This window comes from Heliangelus exortis, chromosome 15 (genome assembly GCF_036169615.1).
Source record: "Heliangelus exortis chromosome 15, bHelExo1.hap1, whole genome shotgun sequence".
NCBI classification, from domain to species: Eukaryota; Metazoa; Chordata; class Aves; order Apodiformes; family Trochilidae; genus Heliangelus; species Heliangelus exortis.
Window position 1 is genome coordinate 6122438 of NC_092436.1, and position 10629 is coordinate 6133066.

At 44.1% G+C, this 10629-nt stretch overlaps 1 protein-coding gene across 2 annotated transcripts in view; it reads left to right on the forward strand.

Moving 5' to 3' along the window:
* GRIA1 (glutamate ionotropic receptor AMPA type subunit 1) overlaps nt 1–10384 on the forward strand; it is a 117093-nt gene extending 106709 nt beyond the window's left edge. For both annotated transcript variants that reach the window (XM_071758773.1, XM_071758772.1), the window contains exons 15-16: nt 4510–4644; nt 6980–10384. In XM_071758773.1, coding sequence (XP_071614874.1) covers nt 4510–4644; nt 6980–7168 — 324 coding nt within the window. In that variant the 3' untranslated portion in view covers nt 7169–10384. The remainder of the gene's footprint in view (nt 1–4509; nt 4645–6979) is intronic.
* The last annotated feature ends 245 nt before the right edge of the window (nt 10385–10629 follow it).

The window sequence follows — 10629 nt, forward strand, 5'->3', positions numbered from 1 at the left end:
TTCTGTGCATCCAACATCTGAATGTTTACCTATCTATTGCCCACCTAATCTAGATTTTTATCCAGATAAGTCCCTATAAAGTATCAAGAGATACATTAGTGGATCTTAACTAAAATTCCAGGTGCAAAGATTACTGTTTTGCTGTGTATTTGGTTCTGTTATGCCATTCCAGGAGGTGCCATGAAGCTGGGTTCAGTGGATATTGATCCAGGACCCAGCAGGTGGCTTGAAAGGGATGTCTTGGGTTGTTGAAGAGTCATGACAAGGTGGACACTAAAAGTCAGGGCAGATGGATGTGACTTTGCTCATCCCTGGGGCTTATGTAAAACAATGGGAGAAAGGGAGGGTTTTCCAAACCAGGATGTCAAAATGCAAATGCCCCAGTGGCTTGCAGGGGCACTCAGAGGGCTTCATACATCTAAAATACCTTCATCAAAGCCACAGGAATCTCCCACTCCTTCAGCTGCAATAATTGTGCTTTTGCTCAAAAACCAACAAAACCTAGGAACAAATTCTGCTACCACCTTGCCCTGCCTTTGCAAGGGATTGGTTAGTTCTCAAACCAAGGGTGTTTTTTCATGCTGGGTAGCATCACCCACGTACTGGTACCCATCTCCTGCAGGGCTCTAAGTTGATGGGCTCAGCACTTCATTGCTGAGCTTCAGGTCTTGCCTGAATAAAAGCAGCCCAGTATTTGGTGTAAAAGCTCAACTTCTCGAGCCACCACCTACTCCAAGAACAGTTCATCTTTTATGGAGACAGCAACAGCTTGAGGTGCCAACACCCTGTCCTGCCAACAAGGCCCAGTCATGCAGAGTAAAAGAAATGACCAACCCTACTGGAAACCAGGAAAACTTGGCCTCAGTGCCTTTCAGCCAAGGAGGATAAATAATGAAAAAAGAGAATGATAGACATGGTGCCACGTTTGAGAGGAACAGACAGGAAGGTGCCTGGTTGCTGCAGCAACAAGACATATTTCAGAATTATGGGGTTTTTCTTCCTCTTTTCACTTGCCAATCTACCCCCCACGTCAGCACTCTGCTGCTGCGGGAGACGAGTGCTGACATTTACACTCCCACTAACAAGCTGGCTTGGTGATGGGAAGCTCCACGGGAGAGCATCTGGTGTCACAGAGCCCGAGCAGAGCAGAGGGGAGGGTCCTCTCAATCAATCAGCATATTTTGTGCTCTTTTACTATGATAAGTGTTATTAGGGCAGGAGCACGCACAGAAAAATCAGGCAAAGCCTCGGCGGGGCGTGCGGTTTCCCGCACTTCATGTTGGTCTGGTCCTGCAGCTGATGGGGGAAAAGAAATGCTGCTTCCACCCAGAGAATGTCTCTGTGTGTCCTGCTGGGAGAGAGAGTGAAAGAAAAGGGAAAAGAAAAAGGACAGTATGCACAAAAACTCAAGTGACACTACAGAAGCAGGTTCACTTTTTCTGGCTCACGATAGCAGGTGTGGCATTGGCCATGCCCCCAGAGTTTGTTTTTTCTCAGTACCCCCTGAAGCTGTCCCTGTCTTTAGTTACTTGGGAGAGCCCTTGGTATGGTGGCAGAGGTGAAATTCAGGCTGTTCCCCCTCCCAGGAAGTTTGCACACCACTGGGCTTCACTGTGCTTTCCTTCACCTTCTGATAAGGAAATTTTCACTTCACTCATATTGTCCCAATAATAAAAATAATATTATTAATAGCAATAATAGTAATAACAGTAATAATAAATTGACTACAAAGTAAAAGCATGAAAAATACAACAGCTTTGAAATTATTTTTATGAGATAGTGGTGCAGGGAACTGCTTTCAGTTATCCCTTTCTCACTCATCAATATGCTGCTGATATCAGGGGGAAAGTGGAAGCTAAGGACAAGCAACCTTTCCTGGCTGCCAGAGTACTCTGACACTGCAGCTGGCTGAGGAGATGCCCTGTTGGACCATGATCCCCAAACTGGAGGTGGAAATACAAGAATAATGTAGCAAATAAAACTTGAAATTTGTCTATTCCTATGCCCAGCAGAGCCAAGGAAGCCAGGTTTCCTAAGGATCTGTGGCTGCTAGTCAAAGACCCATGTGGAGTCTCTGCTGCCTTATGTGGATTGCACTCATCTATTTGAGTGAGAGCATTAATAGGTTTTCTCTTCTTCACAGTGTCATTCTTTTTCACAAAGCTTGGAGGTCCCTGGTGTCTCGGAGAACTCCACTCTTCCATCAAATCAAGCTGAAAATACATGCTGAAAATTATGCATAAGACACAAATAGGCTGTTTCACCTCCTTGCCTGTCCCCACGCTTCCCTCTGAGCTAATCAGCCACTTTTCATTAAGGAGCCAGGCTAGAAGTTTAGGGTGTCAAGGAGGGCAGCCCACCTCTAGTGTCTTTGTCCCTCCCTGAAGCTGATGCAGCCCCTTTGGACTGAATTTGAAGAGGCAAAGTACCTGATGTGCTGTAACCCATTTTTCAGAGTAATTGCACTGCTTTTTGAAATCTTCACTAAGAAACTCCTTACATCTTTCAGCTGGTGCTTAAAAGTATAACCAGTAAGCTGCAGTGAAGAGGTGGCTGAACAAAGGTATAGTCAAGCCTGAGGGAAAAAGTGCATTAAGGCAGATTATAAAAGAGCAGATAAATAATCCTTCAAATATGGGAACGGCAGAAATGAGGAGGATATTTGCAGAAAACTCTTACTACAGAAAGCACACAGGAAGCATCTGCAAGATTACAAAGTAACCCTTGCGTGAAGGTCAAACAAGGGAGAAACCAAACTCACCCACCAGTGGTGACCATCACTGGAACACAAGCAATGACAGCAGCAAATCTCTTGTCAGCAGTGTCACTCAGTGCAGCATGGAGAATGAGATCACTGGTGGAGTTTTTTTCCAGCGACCAAAACTTTGCAGGGGTCACCCCTAACTTGACCACAGAATATTTCAGTAGAGGGTTCAGGATTGAAAGTTCCTCCCTGTGGCACTGGAGCCTTTGGCAAGAGCTCCAGCTGGGCAGAAGCTTTGAGGCTCATGTGGACTGTGGGGCCAGATGAAGGAGCAGTACATCCTCACCTGAAATACAATCAAAACCTTCTTTGCTTGTATTGGTGTTTGGTTTTGGACCCTTTCAATATTGCTCCGTTATAGTTTACTGCTTCTTCAATCCTTGCCTTTCCCCCAAAATGTGGGTTGCTTATTGTAAAATCTGTCAAGCAAATCAAGTGAATCAACTGTCCTACAAGGGCAAGGAACAAGCTGTGCCACCCACCAGTCCACGTGTCCATGGAGAAGTGGAGAACACCAAGAACCGTGCAGAAACTTCATTCCTAACTACAGATATTGCTACAGCCATAAATATTATTCTTTAACTGCGTGGCTGCATTTCAAATGATCCACATGCAATTTTTCCTCCCACGTCCAGGGAGTGGGGTTGTCAAGGCTGGTGAGATGAGACCCTTGACACTGCAGCAGATTTGCCCTGAGGAACCTGTACCAGCAAATAGTTATCAAGTCAATACTGCAGAGCAGCTGCAAGCACGAAGCAGGGGACCTCTGTCTGGTTGCAGCATAAAGTTGTGTCCTAGAAACAGGAGCCTCATACACAGAGCTGAGCCAAACTTTTGGGTCCTGCTGCTGCCCAGATTACCCCAACACCCTAACTCCACCTGAGCAGCATGGAGAAGAAGGTTTTGATATCTGCACTAAGTGATAAGGTTAGATGTGGGAACTTGGTTTCCCTAGCAGTGAAATGAGTCTTTCTGAGACTCGTCTCTTCCCCAGAGAGCCATGACAATTCATTAGGCAATTGTAAAATCAGAATGTAGCTGCTGACTGTGAGCTGTGGTCCATTAATAGCCCTATTTATTGCCAAGCAAATAATTAGCTTAGACATGCATCAACGGGTCTTGATTGCATATGAAATAACTGTCGTTTTACAGAGAAATAAAATGAGTTTCTGAGGACAGTTTAGGTGTCACCTCAACCTCAGTATTGAAGAGGAAAATAAAAAAAAAAAAATTAAAAAAAAAAAAAAAAAAAAAAAAAGAAAAAAGAAAAAAAACCCAACCATTTTGATGTGTTGCTCAGCAACAGAATTTGCGGGGGAAACAATCTAGGAATGAAGGAATGAGCATTTCCAAGAGAACAGGTTATTTCAGGAGAGACATCAGGGACAAGCAAATGTCACAGAGGCGAAGAACAGGTTTTTTCCTCCTTTAATCAATAATTTAAACTAGGCATTTTGGGTAAAAAAAACCACTTAAGTTAGCTGACTTAGCAATGGAGATCCCAAACCTTTATAAAATGACAGTGCTGAAGAAATGATTGTTTGTGTGAGGGAAACATTAAGATTTACTAGACACTGAATTAAAAATTGAAAATGCTCTTAGAAATATCACCTGTTCATTTAAAGAGGAAAATGATGTCATGCCAACATTGCTATATTGTGCAGCATCCCTCCCCGAGCAATCTCATATTAATTTTGTTGTTCTCCCTCCCATATGCCCCCCCCCCTCCCTTCTTTCTCTTCTAGGACAAGACGAGTGCACTGAGCCTCAGCAATGTGGCAGGGGTTTTCTATATCCTCATCGGTGGGCTCGGCCTAGCCATGCTGGTTGCCTTAATCGAGTTTTGTTACAAGTCCAGAAGTGAATCAAAGCGGATGAAGGTGGCAACCCATTTCCCAGCCTTTCACACCTTCTCTCTGATCCTACCCCACCTCCAAAGCTGCCTTCAGAGACGGATGCAGCCAAGACCATGGGTGGAAAGCCAAGGCATAGGGATAATGACATGACCGGGTTACTCAACTTGCTAGGAAGGAATATGAGCATCGGAGCAAGCTGAGAGAGGGGCAGGCAGGCCATAGTGGGGAGCTGATGCAAGATCAGACACATGGCATAGTGCTAGTTCAAAATCCAGATCTAGAGCAAAATCTTAGCACAAACAGGGGCATACTGCAGTTCCTTAAAATTAAGAAAAGCAGACTGGCATTATGTGTGCAGCACGGATGAAGTGTGCAGGGCTTGGTGGGGTACAGCTGTTACTGCAGTGTGAAAATGATCCCCTAACCCAGTCAGTTAACCAAAAGATAAAGCTGGGGTAGAGAGGTGATGAATCAGATCCTGTTGTCCCTTTGCTGGCACCCTGCTGGCACCATTTGCAGGTTGGCAACAATGATACATGCTCAGAGTGTTGTTACCCTGGGACAGATGATGTGGGTCTTCTAATTAAGAATTATGTGTCCTGTTAAAGAGAAATTGGCCTCTGATGCTTCCCATAATTTTTTTTGTTTTGGAGAGGAGGTGTTCTCCACCCTGTCATGGTCTTGCAGAAGCTCAGTTCCTATGACTCAGGAGATTTGTTTTAGCTCTAAATTCTCATGAACCTAAATTTCAGTGTGGTGTCAAGAGTGAATTATATTTGAGAGCCTTGGGGATGTGCATCTAATGCATCAGCTGTGTAAGAAGTATATCTGTACTCGCATGAGTAGCAGAGGTGATCCCTCATACAGATACCATTGTGTGCAAGGGTGCAGCAGGATCTGTACTGGAAAATTAGCATATCCCTTTTCTTTCTCATTTTGACCTCTCCCATGAGCATGGAAATTGGTATTAATATCTGAAGTATTGAGTGAGTTTTGTAAAACTTTTTCCCTTCCCTGAGACTTGCCCAGAATCAAAAGGAAAATAAGCAATCAGTTCTATGGGTTTTATGTCACCATTTCACAACACGCTTAATGTTTTGTCAGCAATAATAACATTTCTAATTCCATGAAAATATGCAAAAGCTCTTTTCCCATTGAGGTGCAGAAAACTCTGTAGGCAATAAGAGATATATTGAGCACAGGGGTAAGATAATGTGAGCAATTAATGTCCCTGAATACACAAAAATTAAATTTTAATTGCTATGTGCACTGTAAGGAGAGCTGTGCCACAAATACACTGTGAGGGAGGATCAGAAGGCAACAACTCCATAGTTTTTGTCTTAAGGATCTTCTGCCCTGCTGTTCCCTTCCCTGTGTTACTTGAAATAACCCAATAACTCACGTCAGTGATAGCTGGCACTGCTCTTGCCATGCTAAAACCATCCACTACAGGAACAGATCCCAGTGTTAACATCTGGTCTAAGGTTGTTGATTTGTCTGTGTCCCACCATGAGTGGCTGTCCCACAAAGCCATTCAGCAGAGTCCAGGAATGTGCCCAGAAGGATGGGCCAGATCGCCCCTCTAAACCCAACCTCTGCTCACCAAGGTCCTACAGACCCCTTGGATGAGCTGCAGGTCCTGCTGGCACAGGAGGCTGCTCTGTGCCTGGCAAGGCACTAAGTTTACTGTTTCTGAACAGCTGTTTCAAATTTATCTGTTCCAGATAATTCTTTCCCAAGATATTCCAGTCCAGAAATGATGATGCTTCCCCTAGAGAACACAAAGAAACCAAACTGACTTCATATTTTAGCTTAATTGTTCGAAACCAGTGGTTTCCTTAGATGTCTGAAAAGAAATGTTTTGGATGGGATCTGGAGCAGGACGATGAGGTTTAGTTTCCTGAACTAGGGTTGCATTTCCTGGTTACCTCAGCCATTGCTGCAGACAAAACCAGGCACGTGCTCAGCTCCTCACATGAGGAAAGTTAAACATATGCTTGCAGTGAGTCAGAGTCCAGAGTACAGAGCTGTACTGGAGTAGTAATAGCAGATTTATGGGGGAAGTGTGTGTAATGCCTCTGCTCAGATCCAGGATGACTGTTCTTATGTTGTAGAGTTCAAACAGTTTTTGCATATGGCACATATGCTCTATACCCCAAAATACTGCTGAAACCTTGAATTTTGAATGTGGAAGAGGTGTGAACTGACAGAGGAGATGCAGCGGGGACATGCAGAAAGCGAGAGTCTGAATGGAGACAAGGCGGGAGAGAACAGTGGCAGAAAGGCAGCACTGGTTTTTATTGTAATTTCTCCAACATTGCTAAGGACAGGGGGAGACCCCCCCGTCCTTCCTAAAAAGGGTTTTTGTTTAATCCCACAGCAATCAATCAACGAAGCCATACGGACATCAACCCTTCCCAGGCCGGCTGCAGCGGGAGGCAGTGGAGAAAACGGACGTGTGGTCAGCCACGATTTCCCCAAATCCATGCAGACGATCCCGTGCATGAGCCACAGCACTGGCATGTCCCTGGGAGCCACAGGATTATAATTGGCCTTTTGACCCATTGCCTGGGTGAGAGAAGGGGCGACCCAACTCCACCCCCTCCAGAGCCAAAACCAAACCCAACACCACCAAGACAAATGACTATGACAGAAGGGACAATTGGCTGGATCTTCTCAAGGAAATCAAATCTATTTCCCTTTTTATTTGCAAACAGATCCGCTGGCAAGAGAACAGAAATAGGTCTGTACTGCAATAAGGAGATTGTAATGGGATTTAACAGACTCGTGAACCATCCCTGATCAAAGAACCACTGGAACACTAATGAGGACTATGCCATTTTGTTTTAACTTGGTTGTTAATAAGTCTTAGTGTGTGCAATATATATATTTTTTCTTACTAATTCCTGTGGTGTCAGGGTAACATCGGCCCTTTCCCCCTTTCCCTGCTCAGTCCTTCAATCTGGTTTAGTTTGGGATGCAAACCATGATGTCTGAGCTACTAACAGCAAAAAAGAAAATCTGATAAATGGCAAGTTGAACTCCCTGCAGGGTATCAGCTTTGACCCCTTTTGTCTGTCATGATTCTGCCTCCCATTGTTCTGTTGTGAACTCGGGCTGTGGAGTTATGGCAACAAGGCAGACAGAGCTGCAAACTGCTCTCCCTGCTACAGGAAGGACTCAACGGGAGAAAGAACCTGAGCAAAACCACGAGGCTGTTGTACAGGGGCAAAGTTATAAGTGAGTTTAGAAACCCCGGGTAACCTAAGGACAAAGTGGTCATTCCTCCAGAGAAGATCAATGGCAGTTCAAGAGGAAAATGGTGTGCCTGGAGTGGAGAGGCTACACGGATGGCAGACCGGAGAAGATGGTTGGTCTAAGATCATGGTTGGCTGCTGTTTATGGAAACGAGAAAGGAAATGCTGCATTCCCCTCATATGCAACTCTTCTGCCTAGGTTATTGGGAGCTAGTAAGCAATTGTGAACCATTTCTTCATTGCTTAGCTTGTGTGTGTGCTCCCTTTTTGGTGATCATGTAAGGGAACCACCCTGAGCCAGGAATAGACCATCTCAAGACAACCAGTTCTAAATGGCTGCCTATTAACCAGTAAAACATGCTAGAAGTCATGGGGCTGCAATGGGAATATCTCTGCCTTTTCACTCTAAAATCCCTGTATGGTCATTTTTCTAATTAAGCAGGACATATTGTAGATAGTTGGCCAGAATGGCTTCCTGGAAGGAACTGCTGAAGCAAACCAAGGAGACCCTACAAGCACTTCATCCACTTGTCCATGACATTCAACAGCATCAGGGCTTGTCAGACTCAGCTGTCCCATCAATTTGTGGCCTGTCTGGGTACAAAGCCAAAAGTAGCAGACTCCCACTCATGTGTCCTTATTGAGTGGGAAGCATCCAGAACCCAGGAGAGCAGGTTGCTGATCCCAGACTTGGTATTGCAGAAATCCACACTGCCAGACAGGCAGATGGAAGTTCAGCCACAGGCGTGGAGATCAAAGGGGCAAGGATGGTTTTCCAGAACCACACAAAAGGCTCATTCTGTGAATCACTGGCATGGGCAGAAAAATGCTTCCCACCCTGGTGGACCTGAGATACCTCCCCAGAAGTGAAGGATTCTCAGGGGAGCAACTGGAGAGAGAAAGTATCTGCAGGGTGGGCACCACAGTGAACCTACTTATCCTTGTCCCATCACACAGGTCCATTACTGATGGCAAATAAAGTTCAAAGCTTCTCACAGAACCCAGCAAATATCTGTCTGGGGACTGAGCTGCTATTGGAGTGTTCTGAGCTGCTTTTTCTCTCTCTCTTTTTTTTTTTTTTTTTTTTTCCTATTTCAGTTACTTTTTATTTCAGGTTTGGTTTGTTAGTTTTTTTTCTGCAGTGTAGCAGGAGAGGAACAGAAAAGAAGGAAGGCAGGTGAAGACAAAGTGATGCAGGCAAAGACTGGCACAGGTCTATGAGGAGGATTTATCTGCCTATGCAGCTGTCCATAAGTACAGCTGGAAGCTGCCTGAATATCAGTTTCCATTAGTGTACAGGTGTGCAGAGCAATACATTTGCCAACTTTAACACCAACCTGGTCTGAAGTATCTGCTCCATTTACCCACTTGCCATGCAACACTTTGGAGACCAACAAGTCAAGAGTCAAAGTCCTACACTCGGGCTCAGCATGTCTTGTGCCAATAGTTTTTTCTCTCTCCACCACTGGAAACCCTTGTGATCTTCATCTCTCTCATCACCAAGCATGAGCCCTGTTATCAGTCACTCCAAGCATCTCTTCAAGTCACTTTATGTTGGTTGTCATTATTTTTAATTCACTTCCCTTAATTTTCGTTTCAGTTCTCTGTAATAGCCAGCATTGGGGAGGTATCTCACAAACTGGCTTTTTTCCATGTCCAGAGCCCTCGGATGCATCTCCTGATTCAGCTCTTGCCATGTCCCAGACCTTGTCATGGCTTGGCACTGTGGTGGGAGCCACATCAAGGTGGCTGAGACCCAGCAATGTCCTGTCCTCCTCCCAAGAAGGGACCATGTGGCAGCAGGAGCCCAACGTGGGGGCAGTCAGTGGGGTGAGAAGCAGCACGCCTGTGCCAGGACTGGCCACCTGTGATGTGAAGATGAGGTTTTCAAAGGATTTAGATCAGTGATGGGGTTTAAAAAAAAAAAAAAAAAAAAAAAAAAAAAAAAAAAAAAAAGTGTGGAAAATGTTAACTTGTAATATGTATTTTTATTACACTTTTCTTAAAAATAGAGTAATGGTAAAACTCTTTAAGACATTGACATTTTTTCTCAACAGGAATCCATATTTAACAGTTTTGGCTTTCATTAAATTTTGCTCTTTGGTACCTGGATCTTTTATTTAACAGCTATATTTGTGTTAACAGTCTTTTGGGTTTTTTTTCTTTTATTTTTTTCCTTTTGGCAATCCTGCAAGGGATTTTGCTTTAACCAATTCAAATGTTTTTCTTTTCACATTCTCTTTTTTTTTTCAAGCAAATTTTTTATTGGTAATTATTATTTACACAAAAATGAAAGTATCAGCTGGAATTTTAGCACCAAGGACCCACAATTCATTTTTCATACCTGTCCATGCCGTTTTGTGCCAGTGCTGGATGTGTGGAAACAAAAATGATGTTACCCCTCAGGCAATATCACCCAACCTGAATCAAAAGAGATTTCCTTGATTATTGCTGTGTCTGACTTGTGAACAGCAGCCAAATAAACTGCTTCAGGTTGAAATTGGGAATCTATCTAATATTTATACAAGAGTCAGGAAACTAAACATTCATTGGGTTCAAAGTTAATGATTTTGCTTCGTTAGGGGTTTTATGGGTTTATTTTTTGAGGAGGGCTACGAGAGGATTTTAGCTTGTTTGTACAGAGAAAGAAGACACAATCAGCTCAGAGATAATGCAGAACCAGCACTGGTCCAAAAATCTTCACCAGTCTCAGCTTTCCTAGGAGTTCCCATGCTGTTTTGAAGGTATGGAC